Raw genomic sequence first — 17,578 nt, 5'->3', positions numbered from 1 at the left:
GGCCTCAAAGCAGCTAATAAGGAGGTGGCTGGTAGCAGTGATAATTACCTTATAGTCTGGGCAAAACGGGGCATAGCTAGTAAACCTGTGTCAGCCTTTCTCAGGTGTATATGTTTGTATAAATCAAATCTCAAAGAGTATGTGTGTGTCAGCTACCTAGGCAGGGACATAAAGCACTGGTTGGACAGAGAGAGTGCTGGAGGTCTTGGCTTGGCCACTCAGCTGAGATCTCAAGTCTGTAGCTGTGCTGTATGTACTGGAGATCTGAAGAAAGAGGGAGAAACCAACCCCAGTCTGACTGTGGTCTCATTGTGCTCTTAAGGGAAATTGCAGTTGATGCAGAGAGCTGCATCTGGAAATAGTGTGTGTACCTGTTATCCTCTCAGTGAACGTCCCCTACTGTTGCCAGTGGTGATGACTGAAGCTCCTCGATTATTGTTACAGTGGTGGATTGCCACACTGTCTAACAAACAAAAAATGCATAGTATCTGATAAAGTTGTTTAAATTTCATAAATTGTGTTTTCATAATGCTCAAAGCAAGGCAGAAAATTATTGATACAAGCATATAGCTTTTCTTTTTTCCTATTTCTAGCAGGTGTGTTGCTTGTCTCTTCTAGGTTATAATAGATGATATTGGCAACAAAGCTGTGTATGAGTTCCCTGTGAATCGTTGGCTTGCAGTTGATGAAGATGATGGGAAAATTCAGAGAGACATTTTAGTTGGAGGAAGCGAGCCAACAGGTAATTATGAGTAATATTAAAATGTGTGGCTATCTTTTTATATATTCATTTTAAGTAATATTTTTGGTAAGATCCAACACCGCCATGCTTTTGCAGAATTTATGCCATGTCCTTCGTTAAATTTAATTTAAATATTTTTCATTACTGTGACTGCATTTTGTTGCATATGATATTTGAGTCTTACAACTTCATGTAATGATGAACAAACTGCAGATACAGGGCAGATTATTCAGAGGAAATTTTTAGAATTTTTTCACCTCAGAGGTGGTAAGTGACTGGAATAGTGAATTAAAAGTGTCAAAATATTTGAAGGAATTAAGCATGGAACAGACAAAACAACTATTACCTTTCAAGTTATTTGTTCAAGAATAATTTCCGCTAGAAATTCAGATCCTATATAATAAACATAACTTTAACATCCTTCTCCAGTCCTACTTAACCAGCTCATGGAAGTGCACCTGCTCAAACCCAGGATAAACTCCACTAGATCGATATTTTATTCTAATCCATGTACCACACAAGGCTTCTTCACTTATTCCACATACATACATACAGACAGTTGTCAGCCTATTTCTCAAGTGTTTCACTTGATCTTACAATGATACCTTAAGGGGTTAAAAGTTTAAGGGTATATTCTCCTTCAATATACTATCAACTCTATGTTCCTTCTACTATGTACTCCATTCTACTATCTAGTCTGTTTTACTTCTATTTACTACCTACTCCATTCTCTATGGATAACTCTTTATGCATATTTTTGCACATTTTCTAATGTATATGTTTGCATGTATTTCTAAGTATACTTGCATCTGAATGTTCATGTATTGCCAATATCATACTGTAATGATTTTATCTAAAAATAATTCTCTATCATACCTCTCAACCACTTAGCACAAGAAGTCTGGACAAAGCCTGACAAAATGGGTGGACAAAGGCCGAAAAATAGGGACATATTTTAAATATTGCTCATAAACTTAGAAAGTTGCTAGAGTAACAGGGTTTGTTTTAACACAGACATTCTGAAGGATTTGAAGTCTGAAACTCAAATGTATTTCATTATTTAGTGACTTCACTCCTGATATCATCCCAGTGATTTGCCAGAAAACCACAAATTACATGAGGAACAGGCTAAAAATATGAGCCAAAAATCTGGACATTCTGCGAAAATCTGTACAGTTGAGAGGTATGTTCTCTATGCATATTTTAGCATATATATATATATATATATATATATATATATATATATATATATATATATTATTAAGTACATTAGTATTGTCTATGTTGCTGTACTGTCAATTTTTTTATGTATGGATTTTTTCTCCCTGGGACTTCGCTGAAAATTGTCAACTTGCCCAGTCAGACTCTCCCGGTAAACAAATATAAAATAAATAAATAGATAAATAATGGACAAATCCAAAAAGAAAGCATAGGGGAATCCTAAGTAAAAGACCTGCTCTGGTAGAGTTTTTAGCTGAATCTAGAGCAGAAGCTGATATTAAAAAATGGATAATTAGAGTGGCATATAAAATATTATATAATAACTACAGGAATCAATCCGGAGGTGAGGAAAGATTAGGAAGAGAGACTGGCTAAGCAATTCAGAATGAAACAATGGAATGACATTTGTACGGCTCCCAAATGTGCAACAAATTCTAAAAGATTTAGGGTTTTTGCTTGGAAAGAATTTTTCATCAGGTAGCTGCCAAATGTTGAAGGTTTGATGGGGAAGAAAGGTAACTAGGTACATATGTTCTGGGGAGTGAAATGAGTTGGCAGACTTAAAATAAAAAAAATTCAACAGAGTATTCTGTTAGAAATATTGGGTGAGCAAATGGGTGTAACTAAGGAAAATTTTTTTTTGAGCTGGGACACAGGATCTGAATTGTCTAGACATAGTAAGGCATTTCTAAGTTTACTCTAGTAGCTGCCAAAAAGGCAATTACTAGAAAATGGAAACCAAAGTCTAAACCAACTGTATTTGAAATATCGAATATTGAAAAAGAGATAAAAGAAGAGGAAGTAGGATCTTTAGAAAATGGTAGGAGCAAATTGCACTGAAATTGTGAGAACGATACAGCAGAATAATGTTTTGGAGGAATGAGGTTTAATGAAAAGCAGGAACTGAGCAATTTATGTAATGTTGCACTGATGATAGTTATACAAAAATAATATTTGTCATGTATAACATTTGTAATTGAGAAAATATTAAAATTATTTTCCATTATGTAAATGTATGTTTGCCTGTGTCTTAAGTGATAACTCAATAAACGTTTAAAAAAAAGATTTCCAGATAAAGCCAAAAATAATGGGGGTGGCAAAGTCCAAAAATCAGGGACAACTTTTAAATATTGCTGTAATTCACTTAAAAGTAGGTATAGCAACAGATTTTCCATCAACATACATTTTCAGAACAGTAAAAATATAAAACTCTAATATATAACATTATTGACTGACTGCAATTCTCAGTGATTTAACATGAAAATCAAAAATTTTACAAAGCACTGGTTAAAAATGTGAGGGAAAATCAGGGGCAGTTAATATGAATGGAGCTATTCATTACTCAGAGTACACAGTTATTTAGTGGAAATGTAGGTATCCTAGGTGAGACTATGAGTTCATCTCTGTCAGTAATGCACATGCTTTCAGGTTTCTTAGCAGACTTGGAATGGGCATTGAAAAAGTGACAGATGTTCCCTTTTCACCTTCAAACTCTCAACACTGACTTTCTGCAGAAATGCCTGTGAAGAAAACATGTTCAGCAGGCATTCTTTTCCACTTTGCAGTGGATAATTATTATTATTTTTTTTGCAATGGTTCTTATATCACTGAGAAGCTTCCATGGAAGATTATGTTTGATTTCCCATTATCTCCTGTTTCTTTCTATGAACATTGCCCAGACCATTTACAGAGGTTGTTTCTTCCCTCTTGTGCTATGTGCAGTGCTGTTATGACTATGTATGCATAGGTACATTTATTTGCTTTTTTATCTTCAGTATCATCCTGAGTTACATTGCTAACCATTTTGTACTATTTGAAACTCTAGGATATATCATCGGCCACAGTGGTGCAGCGGTTATCGTTGCCGGCTCACAGCAAGAGGTTCTCTGCCTTCTGTGCGTAGTCTGCATGTCCTCACTGAGGTCGCGTGGGTTTCATCCGGGTGCTCAGGTTTCCTCCCACATCCCAAAGACATCCTGTAGGTGGACTGGACACTCTAAATTGGCCCTAGGCGTGAGTGATAGCGTGTGCCTTCTGTGGAAGGTTGGGCGCCGGGCTGGGAACTCGACACCGTAAAACTCCACTACCAATCATGAGCAGACAGCTGATCCGCTGTGGCGACCCCTAACCGTAAAACAGCCGAAAGAAGAAGAAGAAATCAGTGTTGCTACTACTGTCAGTAAAGCTTATGCTTTGTACCCCAGAAAGTTGGATGTGGAACAGACACACTGAATATTGGACCATATGTTCATAGGTGATTACTAGGCTAATGGTTACAAGAGCCTTAAGCCTAGCCACGCTTTCTTATTTGTAAATGACAGGATAAATTACCTAGGGAGATCTAGCTAACTTTAGTAGAGCATTTACAAGCTGCCTTTGTCCAACTGAGGCATAGATAACAGTCCAGGGGTTAATTTCAGATTTCCCATCAATTGTTCCAGGCTGTGTTTGAATAGGGTTAGGAACAAACCCTTCTTCACATGAATGGGAAGCCTTTTGCAGAGTAGGGGCAGGCTTTGAGTCATGTACCTGTCCCTCCAGCATGTAATGTTTGTGTTGCAAATGAGGTTTATGTCCTTCAGTCAGGTATTTCTAATGCACTTATATTTGTGGATGTCCATCAAGTTCATCAGTACTGGATCAGATGATACCTTGTAAGCCAGGCACATGTCAGCTCTCAGTAATCTGCAGGACACTGAGTATAAAAATAAACATGTGAGGTGGTCTGCCTATTGCATGTGGTTAACACTTTGTATTCTTTTTGTGATGAACTGCTGTTGGCATTCCAGTTGTTACCTATGCCTGGTCAGGTGTGTACCAAGGGAGCATTGTAATCAATGAGTGGCTTAATGAGGATGGACTATAATAGGACTAAGACGTCCTTGGACCTGGATGCTGTAGCCTTGCTTATTCAATGATTTTCTTACAAAAGTAGAAACATATTGGTCAAAGGCCAAATTACTGTCCACATATGTCTCTAAATCCCTAACTAGTGGTTCTACTGTTAGGGGTGTATTGTCTATGTATTAATTCCCTTGGGTAACTGACTTTCCAAAGGATCCTGTTATACATTTTTTGGCCTTCAGTTTTAGACCAAGGCTCTACCTGGAACTTGACTAGAGAGAAAGCACAAAAGTTCAGGTATTACTTCGGGCTCTGACACCTCAGGACAAACAGGAAACAGATGAAATTGAAGAAGAATGACACCGTCTCAAAACAGCATGTGTGAGGACTATAGAATAAACATGCAGCCAACCAAGGAATGGAAGGAAGGTATATAAGTAAAGCTGGTGGGTGGAACGTAGAAGACCAGGAGATCATCAAAAGAAAGAAGTAGGACAAGAAAAAGTGGAAGACAGAAAGGACAGACCAGGCTAAGAAGGAAGATAAGTTGGCTAACAAACAGGCAAAAAGAGGAGTTGCAATAGCAAAGGAAAGGCATCAGAGGCACTCTACCAGCTTCTGGAAGTGACTCTGTATATAGTACAAAAAAATTGTATCAGGTTGCAAGGCAAAGACAGAAGGAGGTGATCTCTGCCTGACATACAAGGCCATGTCCAACCCAGAATTGATGGACATGCTCCACCTAAAGAAAACCTTATCCACTCGAGCCACATGCTGTAGGGATCTAAACCTCACCACAACAATAAATAGGATGTGCTGGAGGGATACATTTCTGTCCCAGAGACTTCCCATGCTTTGGAACAAGATCCCAATCTACATTAGGCAGAGCTGCTTGCTAACACTCTTCAAAAGAAACCTTGACGAGTGGATGGGAAACAGAAAGTTTACCCCGAGGATCACTTCAGTGGCTGTGCTGGACAGAGGCACAGGGAACTTATCTAAGGGGATGGCGAAAGCCAACACATTCTGGCTAGGCTTATAAATACCTTCGGGCAGATAGCCTAGTATCCACCTATGAACCTATGAACAGCAGCTATGATCAAGATATTGGGTGAGACATAGGAGAAACGGCTCATGAGGTTACTCATAGCAGCAATGAGACAAAGATATATTTCAGATCACTGAAAAATATGCACACTAGTACCAGTGTACAAGAATAAAAGGGACATCCACAACTGTGGGCAGTACAAAGTTATGAAACTCCTATCACACTGCCTGAAACTCCAGGAGAGGGTGACTGACAAACGGATATGCAGAGTAGTAGAAAGTATGATGGGAGATGGATAGTTCAGATTCAGATCAGGATGCAGCACAACTAACCAGATGTTTGCAGTGAGACAGTTTTTTCAAGAAGGTACAGCTGAGGAAAGAATCCAACTGAACATTCTTAGACTTGGAGAAAAGATATAACAAGGTCCCAAGAAAGCTGATTTTGGCAGTCCTGCTGTGCTTTGAAGGCCCAGAAATTTTCATAGAATTAGTGCAGGCTATGTACAGTGACCCACTGACTCAAATACAAACAGTGTTCGGTCTCATAGAGGAGTTCCCATTCGGAGTGGGTGTGCAGGATTAAGCTCTGACCCCACTGCTGTTCAAACTGGCAATGGACTACATTAGCAAATAGGTCAGAGGGTACAGAAAAACAAAGTTGCTGTAGGCAGACTGAGTAAGAACTTCAGCAATGAATAGGGGAATGGAATGCAAAACTGAAGGCATATGGGATGAAATTGAGTATAGATAAGACAACTGTAATGGCAGCAAATAGGGGAAAGCCAAGGAAACTAAGACATGAGCTTGAACAGAAAAAGTTAACAGCTTCAAGTATATGGTAGGGGTGATTGAGGAGAAGGAAAATCTGACTGAGGAGGTTAAAGCTAGAATCAGGGGATCTGCAGTGAATGGGCACAGAGTGTCAGGGGCAGTGTATGATAGAAGAATGCCAAAAAGGCTGAAAAATAAAGTGTACATATCAGTGGTGTAAGCAGTACTACAGTATGGTACAGAAACTTGGGCAGTAAAAGCAGAAGCATTGAGGAAGCTAGAGGTGATAGAGATGAGGTGTCTGAAATGCTAGGTGGGATACATACTCTGGGACAATAGAAGAAATGAGGATATCAGAACAGAAGGCAACATAGCTCCAATTGCAGAAAAGGTCCTACAGAACAGATTATCACGGTTTCAACATACGTGCAGAAAAGCAAAGACAATCTAGTGAAAAAGATCTGGGACAAACAGTAAGAAGATAAGAGGAAACAATGAAATCCAGCAAAGAAATGAATGAATTATGTTGGAGAAGACTTGGGACAGGCAGGCATGACTGTTGAAGAAGTTAGGAAAACGGTACTGAATCAAGAGAGGCGGCAGTTGACATGACACCTCAAACCATGCAGAAAATGAGAAGAGGGGGTTGAGGGTGCTGATGGGTTTTAGATCATGGCTCTCACACCAATTATTAGCTTGTGGCAATCCCTTCTGAAGAATGTTAGTATCCTTGGGGGGTTCTATGCTTGTGATTGGCTTACAGTTGTCAGCAAACTTGGTCAACTAGTGTCCTTTGATGTTAGCTTTAATTTCTGAAAAGTATATGCCGAAAAGGAGCAGCCCCAGCACAGAGCTCAGAGGGACTCTATTAGTGAGTGACCTTCTTCTTGAGGTGGAGTCCCCTCTCTTGATTTTTATGTCCTGTGTGTGAACCGTTTGACTGTCCAATGGTTCTCATAGTGGTCTTCTCCTAGTTTCTAGATTTTACGGACAATGCCCAGTTGGGAAATAATGTTGAATGTTTTTGTCAAGTCAAGGTAGGTACTGTGTACTATCTTGCCTTTGTACATAGCTATAATGACTTTCTCAAAAAAATCCACCAGGTTGAGTAGGCATGATCTGCCTTTGACAAAGCCAAACTGTGTTGGATCCAGTGTCTGAAGGTTTTCTGTGTCTTTATTTATCAAATTAATGATGATTCTTTCCATGGCTTTACATATATAAGTAGTCAATTTTTGGGGTCTGAAGTTACCCCCCCCCAGTCACAAATGTCCCTGTCTTGTGCAGAGGAATAACGTTTGTAAACACCAAGTCAGTTAGGTGGCTAAGGCTGAACAGTGATTTTAGAGGGCTCAATAAGTCATGTTTCATGCTACTCAGGAGGCATCCCGGGATAGTATCTGGGCTAGTGATAGCCAGGGGAAGAGGGTGCTGGTGTGGGGGGGGGGGTGAAAGTGGAGCTACATTTATCAGCCAGTAGGTTTGCTGTATCCTCTGATTCTGTACAGGTGGTTCCATTTACAATTAGTTCAGCACACTGTTCTGTATTACCTTTGAGGTTGCAGACCTAGCTGAAAAAGGCCTTGTGGTAGCCCTTTGCCTGCAAAACTATCTTTACCTCAAATTTGCCTTTGATGAACTTGATATGACTCCTGAGTTGCTTATTTAGTTTGTTTAGGAATTTCTTGCCTTGCTGGGTCTTGCAATTCCTAGTTTTAGCCTTGGTTTCTTCCTTTTGTTATACAAATTGTTGATGTTACAATTTCACCTGGTTGGCTTGTGCTTTGAGTTACTGCTGTGTTTATTTTGGGTGGGAACAGCTACCTCATTGTGCAACTGCTTACATGATGGTATAGGGTCTCTGTAAATAATTCTGCATAGACAGGAGTTCACATGGTTTGGGAGGCTTGATATGTTGGCAGGCTATCACTCTGTAGTGGGAGGTTTGCTTTAGAATAACTCCTAAATGTATGATTATTAGATGGAGTCAGAAGTTGTGGTTTAACTTAAAAAGATACAGCTTTATGGTGTGCTCTGACAAGCAAGGACTTTAAACACGGGTATGTACAACGTTTTCCATGTTTGAGAGGATCAGGCTGAGGATGGTGGCACTCCTAGCGAATGTGAGTACTAGCTGGTAAAGAGCATTTGTGTAGACAAAGTCCAGGACTCTCTGGGCCTGCATATTGGAAGTTGTGTATATTTCCCAGTTTATAGTCTGGTGGTTTAGTGATCTAGGAGTATAGTGTTAGCAACTCCAGATGTTCATTACTCCCACTGCTGCAGTAGCCTTTAGGGTATATCGGTTGTATCATGTCTAGGAAACAACAACCAGCCAGCTTCATATAGCTCTGTTACCTACATACACATTCATTATGACTGCTGATTGGTTAATCTCAAGGAGGGAAATCAGTTGTCAGAGAAACGATTTCTTCAGTATTTTCTTACCATGTCAAGAAGAAGCATCTCTTGGCTTCACAGGAGCAGCAATTGGCTAAGAGCTTAATTTCTAGCAAATAAATCCCTGTTGGGGAGAAATTATTGCACTTTGAAGTAAAATAGTATATATTTTATTTTTCAACTATAAATGGTATTTCTTCTTTAAGAAGTCTGGTATTTCATCACAATATTGGAAGTTTGCTGTCAGGGAGTGCTACTTTTATTTTGAGGCATCTGTTAATGTAACTGGGACATTTTTGTGAGAAATTATGCACTGCATGTGTAAACTTTGAACATTTGGGGCAAACGTTTACTGAGGGATGGGCAGGAATGTATGTATCAGTGTAATGCTTATACTCACTTTGTGAGAACATACTTGCTATATTGCTTTTCTGGCAGTGTGCGTAGCTACTGACAGAAAATTTGTGTTCTACTTGTGTTTTTTTCTGATAAAGGGACTGGGGAAATTATTGTAAGAGTAAGTGTGCTGCTTGTGACCTTTCAGTGATAGCCTACCTTCTGACCAGCTCACTCCAGCAACGCTTGCTGCTTTTGGTTCCTCTTCCTGGGCTACAGCATGGATACTTATACCAGTCCTGCTAGTTCTTCTCTAGTGGTACCTAGAAACAAAAAAAAAATTACTTACCAAGAAGTCCTTGTCATTGTCATGGACTCAGTGTACAACTCAATCGACAGTGGGTGAACCTGCAGTGGCCATTGGTTGTTCATCAGACCATGCACTTAGATCTATGGCTTCCTCTGTTGTAGCTGTTTTGGCTCATGCACACTGGGGGGGGATGTCAGCCATGTTCTCTTCATCTAGACCAGGGTGTGATAAGATTATAGGAAAATAATTTTCTTTACATCTGGGAGACACTCAGGGCGATCCTTCTCTGTTAACCAGGACAAAAGATCATTAGACCATGCAGAAGTCTCTCCTTCACATTGGCCTTCTTCCACTGGAATTCCTATTATGAAAAAAAAAATAAAAGATTAAACACTGCTCATCTGAAGACGTAATTACGTTTAAGAAAGATGAGTTTCTTACCTTGGCAAGGCTGGCATTACATGCAATGAATATGGAACAGAGACGCTATTACAGGTGGGTATCCACTGTAAAGTAATTCCTGAATAAATGTTTTGCTGATTCTGACTTTGACAGAAATAGGGCTTCTTCTCCCAAGCAAGCTGAATGAGGTCTTTTTATGGGAAGAAATAGATGATGCCCCTGAACTGAAGAGATACTATGATATGTTACAAATGAATATACCGCATTCCTCTCCCGTCCCTCCTATTCTTCCAGCCTTGGAGGATGTCTTGAATACTACCTGTAGTTGTCTTGATACCCAGCCATCAGTGCCTAAAAAAACAAACTGTATAAGGTACCTCAAGTAACAATTTATTTTCTCTCATCTTAGATTCGATCCAGCAGCAATTTCTGCTGCATCTCATGCTGGCACTAGGTTGGTCTTTAAAACAAACCCTTCTCCTGGTGACAAGGATGGCAAAACGCTCTACCACATAGATAAGAGAATGTTTTCTTCTACAACTTGAGCCTTCACAATTCAGATTAGCAGGCATACAAGTGAAAATGTATGCTTTGTCATATGGACAACCCAAAGGAATTGGCCACCCCTCTTCCTATAGAATAAAGCACTTTTTTAAACTATTTTTACTGTGTCCCAGGTATCTAAACATGTTTTGAAGAGTGTGTATGATTGCACAGATTCTGTATCTAGGGCCACTGCTACTGCAGCAGCGTTGAGAAGATGTGCTTGGATACATAACCACAAGTTTGCTGATGAGGTTAACGCTGAAATCTTAGTTTCTGCTTCAGATAAGGAGGTGTTGTTTTTACTCTTCTGCTGTCTAGGCTCAGAAACGTTATAGTTAAAGAGGGAAATTGATTCAGGTAGTTTCTAAGATTTTTCATGTATCCCAAAACAAATCTCATAGGCCTCCATCTTTCACAAAGTGCCAACTAAACCAAACCAGGCTTTTTTTGGCAAAAGAGGTGCTAAAAAAGATGGCCGGAAGGAAATAACAGGAAGAAGCAAGGGTCATTCGCTAACAGTGCGGAATGACTGTGCCAGCATTCCTTCCCCCTTCCCTCTCCTCTGGCCAATATCTATACAAATCTGTCACACAAACTGTTTCCTCAACACTCCCCTTTGGCAAAAGTTTTTTCAGACTCATGGGTAAAAAAAGTGGTGCAGGAGGGTTACAGATGGTATGGGATACAATAACCTCCTTTTTGGGGAAATTCTTCCACACCCTCTGAAAAAAGAGCATTTTTCCTCAGGTTCATCACTCATTGCACACCAAAGGAGTCATAGACCCTATGCCCATAAGTCAAATGGGCAAAGGCTTCTATTCCAGAATGTTTCTGGTACCAAAGATAGAGACTTAATGGCGACCAGTACTATATCTTTAATTTCAGCTTATGTAGCAAACAAATGTATGGACCAGGTGACATGTGTGCCCCTTAACTGCTATCAATAACTGTTTATTTGAATAAAGTTAAAAACCTGCAACAGGAAGAACTCAGCACAGATACAGTAAAGCAAAGGGAACCTTGTCAATAAATCTGATAACACCACAAACTGCTGAACAAAAAAATAGAACATGTACCAGAACAACGTTTATGCATATAAACAGTTTGATATATATTTAACTTGTGGTTCGGGTACATCTATTTTTTTTATTCACAGACACAGTAAACAGAGCCAAGACAGGTTCAGAAACTTGGAACCAGGCTAGCTGCATCATGGTAAAGAAGAAATAAGGAAACATGTAGTACTGTTAAGTACTAAAAGCCTCTGGTTAAGGCTTCATAATGGATTTCACTGAAAAGTAAACAATTCTGCTTACTTTTCTTTGTGAGACTGAAGCCTGTGCTGTGGTCTTAAAGATTTATGAAGTTTTAGTTCTGCGATGTTCACGCGTCATCTTAAAGTACAAATCTTTTATGGCAGGAAAGCTTGACAGCATTATAAACAAGCTACTATTCTGTTCTGTCAAATTGATGGCAATGAAATTCTGAAACGTGATGCTGCAGGTGGGCATACAGATCTGCAGTTCAAAAAGATGGCCACATGATTAAACATTTAGGTATACTGGCATACTTTGTTAAACGACAAGGTAGCTATGTGTTGATGCCCTTTATTCAGTGATCTTCACCCCCAAGCAGTGTGATATAGTCGGGATGTCAGGCTGGGGGCAGGACGGGAGGATACATTTTACTTACAGCTGAGAATAGAAACACAGCATATGTGGTGGAGTATGAACTACCTTGCTAACATTACAGTGGCAGCATAAAGCAGATGTAACAACATAATTGTTTTATTCCTTATGCATTCTGTGGCAGAAGTCAGTTGATATACCAAATATCTTCATGTGGAATGCTGAGTTATCCTCAGCTGAATCTGTTTTGTAGGAAAATACCTATTTTCAAGCTTGATTTATCAAATCACATGTACTTATTTTCAGAAGTTGTCATTATTCTGCAGCTTGATTTACACATTCACATATTGCACTTATTTTCGGAGGCTTGTTACTGTTTTCAGGCTTGATTTACCCTCTCATACATTGTACCCATTTTGGAGGTTTGTCACTGTTTTCAGGCTTCATTTACCTAGTCATATGTTGTACTCATTCAGAGGTTTGCCACTGGTTTCAGGCTTCATTTACCCAGTCATATGTTGTACCTGTTTTGGAGGTTTGTCACTGTTTTCAGTCTTGATTTACTGGGTCACATGTTGTACCTATTTTTGGAGGTTTGCCTCTGATTTGCACTTCACAAGCTTTTTTGAATCCTTCTGTCACACTCAAATTGAAGCTGTTTAGTACACTGAAAACTAGGGCCATTATGGCCACTATACTTGTGCCACCAATAATTTAAAGAAAGAGGACCCACAACTGTAATGTATTTTAATGTAATTGCTGACACTGAGTTTTTTTAGCTTATATTTCTGTGTAGTATCCCACCCAGGTGTTTTTTGGTATGCACGTTTTATGCTAATTATGTGTCCAGATTTTTAGCTGGAAGTACCTACATTTCAAGAGCCTTTGGACCTGTTTTTGATGTCTGCAGTTTGAGAGGTATGCAAGTTGTATGCATATGCTTGCATTTTTTCCCAGGGTGGGAGGTGAGCTGTAATTTCATTCAGCTGGTGTGTTACATCACCTTACATCTCAAATTGCTTGCACATAGCTTTAGCCTTTTTTTTTAAATCATATCCAGAGATTTTTGAGTGCCTTCGGCTGTGAGTATGTGGCTGTGTGCACAGTTTTTTCCATGTCATCCATAGTGAGGAAATACATTTAATTTGATCTGTAATTATAAGTACGATTAAGGCAGAAACACACTTCTGTTATTGTATTTACCTTGATCAATTCTGAAAATGTTCATTTTTGTCCCTTTTTCATTCTAGGCATTGTTTATAATGTTTCCGTGGTGACAGGGGATGTTCGAGGAGCGGGCACTAACTCAAAGGTCCACATTATTCTACATGGGTCCAAAGGTCTTAAGAATAGTGGAAAGATTTTCCTTGAAAAAGGAGAATTTGAACGAGGAAGGACAGATACATTTAACTTGGAAATTGCTGCTCTTCTCAGTCCCTTGAGCCGGGTCACCATTGGACATGACAACAGTGGAGTCAGTTCTGGATGGTTCTGTGACAAGGTACAAAAAAAAAAAGGATAGGGGACACTTGAGAATTAATCTAACTATTCAGTAAATTATGTTTATTAGACAGTTAAATGCATATGAATTCCAGAATAACTTAATGAGTATGAGGCAATTCTTTTAAAGAAAACAGGATGACTGGTTTCATGAAAAAAATGTGCAAATGACATGCATAAACAGCCTCAGAAAACTTCCATTTTATCAGCGGAGGGGTAGACCATGACAAAACACACAAAGTAGGCTATGCTACCTTAATACCTATAATTTAGAGTTGCTGTATGTTAGAAAAAGGGACATTTCCTTCACTACAGTGGCCCCTGTTAATTATTTAAATTTACTCCAAATGCCAAAAGTGAACATTTAATCCACACCCCATGCAAAACTGAACTATCCTATAAAATAATAAAATCATAGTAAAACTATTATATGTTATAAAAAAAATGGTCTGTATTAGTTCATCAACCGACTTTTTATTTCTACTTGAAAAATTAATTTAGATGCTGCTGCTACTGCTGAAATCAAAATCTGCTTATGACACAGATTCTTGCAGTCTGCACATTGATAAGAAAATATACTTTGCAACACAGTACTATATTAACTTAAGCACAGTTACTAATAATTTATTTCTATGACAGGTGACGTACTATACAGCTACAGCTTTAATGTACAAGGTTTAATTCTGAGTACAAATATATAAAATAACCTTTCAGTCTCCATTTACCTCCCAACCTGAGTTCCTAACATAGCTTGTATCTTACGGTTCTTATATAGTGTTCTTGTCACGTACTTTAAATCCTGTTTTTCTGATTTTGTAAGGAAACTTCTGTGAGGAAGCATGTAATGCCTGCTTTTAGACTTTCCTGTTGTTTTTCCTGAGAAAGCATCCAACATCTGATTCTAAGGAAGCATCTGTGAAACTTTCTTGCTGATATTGTATGAAAGCATACAATATTTGCTTTGTTTTTCTGGGTTTCTGCTGATTCTATAATGTCTGTTTTTAGACTTGTATTTCTGAGAAAGCTTGTAAGGAAGCATCTGTAAGTAAGCATGTCTTGCTGATATTGTGACAAAGCATGCAATTCTGCTGATTCTGTGAGAAAGCATGTCCATTAACAAATGTTCCTTATTTTTCAAAGCACCACTTATTTTAGACAGGGTTACATCACATAGTATGGATGCCAATTTTATATTGCTAGTCTCTATGCCTACATTTAAACAACATTTTTATTCTATGTTTTATTTTTCAGCATATTTACAGCAGAATTAATTTTTATTCATTGTTCCCCTCCCCCCCAAAACAGCAAGTATCTATTCCGGCAGAGGGCTGCCTCCCAAACATCTCTGATGCTCAGGTGAAGGCTGCCCACTCCAAAGCAAAAAACACTGCTTCCATGGGACCAGATGGCGTCCCAGGTTGCGTCCTACATGAACTCCAAGAGGAACTAATCCCTCAAATAAAACAGCTATACAATCTCAGCCTCACTACAGGATATGTGCCCACAGAATGGCGTACAGCAACAGTGGTCCCACTCCACAAAGGTGGAGCCTCTACGGACCCTGGAAACTATCTCCCCATAAGCCTGACTAGCTTAGTCTGCAAGGCTATGGAGAGGATCATCATGGAGCTCATAAACAAAGACATTGGGGACCTACAGACACTAGATCCTACCCAGTTCGGCTTTGTCAAGGGCAGATCCTGCCTTTTGAACCTGGTTGACTTCTTCAAAACAGTCACCAAAGCCATAGATGAAGGGAAGGTAGTCCACACAGCCTATCTGGACCTTGCAAAGGCATTTGACACAATACCCCACTCGGCATCATAGATAAGCTATCCAGCTTAAATATAAATCCCTATGTCACAAGATGGGTCGCAAACTGGCTCAAAGACAGAACCCACAGAGTGAGAGTTGCTGGAGCCATGTCAGACTCGAAACCGGTCACAAGTGGTGTCCCACAGGGTTCTGTCCTGGGACCACTCTTGTTCGGTATATACTTTTCCGAGGTACAGGCAAACGTGGGAGGACTATGGCTCACCAAGTTTGCAGACGACTGCAAACTGGGCGCCATAATCGACTCTCCAGCTGACACAAACATCCTTCAGAAAGGTCTCACAGAGACAGATAACTGGTGCCAGCACCATGGTTTAAAGCTAAATGCCAAAAAATGTATAGTCATACCCTTTGGCCCACAAATTATCAGATAGGTGGAAACCCATTAATTACAGAGAAAGTTATTAGGGACCTGGGGACCCAAGTTGATAGCAATCTCTCCTTTGAAAACCACATTGCCAAAGTGGTTAGAAAGACCTTCTACATAGCCCACCTCATCACAAAGGGTTTCACATCTAGATCAAGAGAGGTAATCATGCCCCTTTATTTATCCCTCATCAGGCCCATCATAGAATACAATGCCCCTTTTGGGATGTACCTTACCCGACACCTGCAGCAATTAGAAAGACCGCAAAAGTATCTCACCAAGAGGATCAAGGGTCTCAAACAGATGCCATATGCTGTTCGGTTAAAAAAAACTCCAGCTCTACTCAGTTGCATACCGCCTACTTCGAGGCGATCTATGCCTGACATACAAAGCTATGTCAAATCCAGAATTAATGGACATGCTCCACCTCAGTAAATCTAAATCCCTTAGAGCCACACGCTCGAGGGACTTGAACCTCAGCACAGAAATAAATAGAACTTGCTGGAGGGACAGGTTCATAACCCAGAGGCTCCCTTCGCTCTGGAATAGAATTCCAGTTCATGTGAGGCAGAGCACCTCACTGAATCTCTTCAAGAAGAATCTCGATAGGTGGATGGGGGATTGTAGGTTTGTCCCAGGGATTACTCCCATGTCACTATTAGACAGAGGCACAGTAAACTAAACCTTAAAAAGGGCACAGTATACTCAAATCAAGGGGTGGCGTAAGCCATACAGAATCGGGCTAGGCTTATAATTGCCCCAGGGCAGATAGCCTAGTATGAACCTATGAACCTATGAACACAGTTTACCTTCATAATGCCGATCTCAATATAGTCGACCCCGCATTCGCAAATCCCGAAGTGCGAACGTCCCTAACATTGAATTCCACATATCCAAATGACAAAATTTCACCCCCTTTTTGACCCAATGTAGCACTGGTGTGGAGGTGTGGCGCGTCCGGAAATGTAAAAATTCTACATTTATTCTACATTTTAAAAGTTTTGCAGTTCTGGTTTCGTGGAAACGGGTCGACGATGTGGCCGGTCGATCATATGTGATCGACGATATGAAGGTAAACCATTCAACAAACTCTTAACACTACTCCTATTGCAAGTGCTTATGCCTTTCTCACACTTTTATGAATTCCATCACAGGTCTTTGTCACCAGAGCATTTTCAGAAAGACTGTATCATGAAAACAAAACAAAAATATCTCACCTTACATCTGAGCTGTCTGATCTCTTCAGCTTTCAAAATTTTTAGCATGCTCTTCATTTTTTCTAAAAGATGCTTACTGATAGAATGCTATCACATTCTGTGTGGTACAAATTCTGTGCTCTATCACTCCCTTAACACAAATGCTTCCAGTAAGGACATTCTCAGGGATTCAGAAAAAAAACTAAGGTCTATAGTAAAAAGGCTCTGTTTCTGTGATGTGTAGAATTGTGATTCATAGACACATTAGTGACAATGAGTAAAAACATCATTACTTGCTAATTTGCATGTCTCTGAATAACTGTTAACTGCTGCTAGTGCAGATCAGCACTGGTTTAATATAGCAATAACCCACGCCTGGGTGTGGGTAATGCTGGATTTACCCACGGTTGGCGTGGTTTGGTCCCGAGGGCG

At 39.7% G+C, this 17,578-nt stretch overlaps 1 protein-coding gene across 3 annotated transcripts in view; it reads left to right on the top strand.

Moving 5' to 3' along the window:
- The window catches only part of LOXHD1 (lipoxygenase homology PLAT domains 1), a 2,432,812-nt gene that overhangs the window by 664,829 nt on the left and 1,750,405 nt on the right, over positions 1 to 17,578 (top strand). For all 3 annotated transcript variants that reach the window (XM_044082024.1, XM_044082018.1, XM_044082011.1), the window contains 2 exons: positions 619 to 742; positions 13,501 to 13,751. In XM_044082024.1, the coding sequence (XP_043937959.1) occupies positions 619 to 742; positions 13,501 to 13,751 (375 nt within the window). The remainder of the gene's footprint in view (positions 1 to 618; positions 743 to 13,500; positions 13,752 to 17,578) is intronic.

This window comes from Protopterus annectens, chromosome 1.part1, assembly GCF_019279795.1.
Source record: "Protopterus annectens isolate FY-2018-M chromosome 1.part1, PAN1.0, whole genome shotgun sequence".
NCBI lineage: Eukaryota > Metazoa > Chordata > Ceratodontiformes > Protopteridae > Protopterus > Protopterus annectens.
Note: the sequence above shows the minus strand (reverse complement) of the source record. Positions and strands in the feature narration are given on the sequence as shown.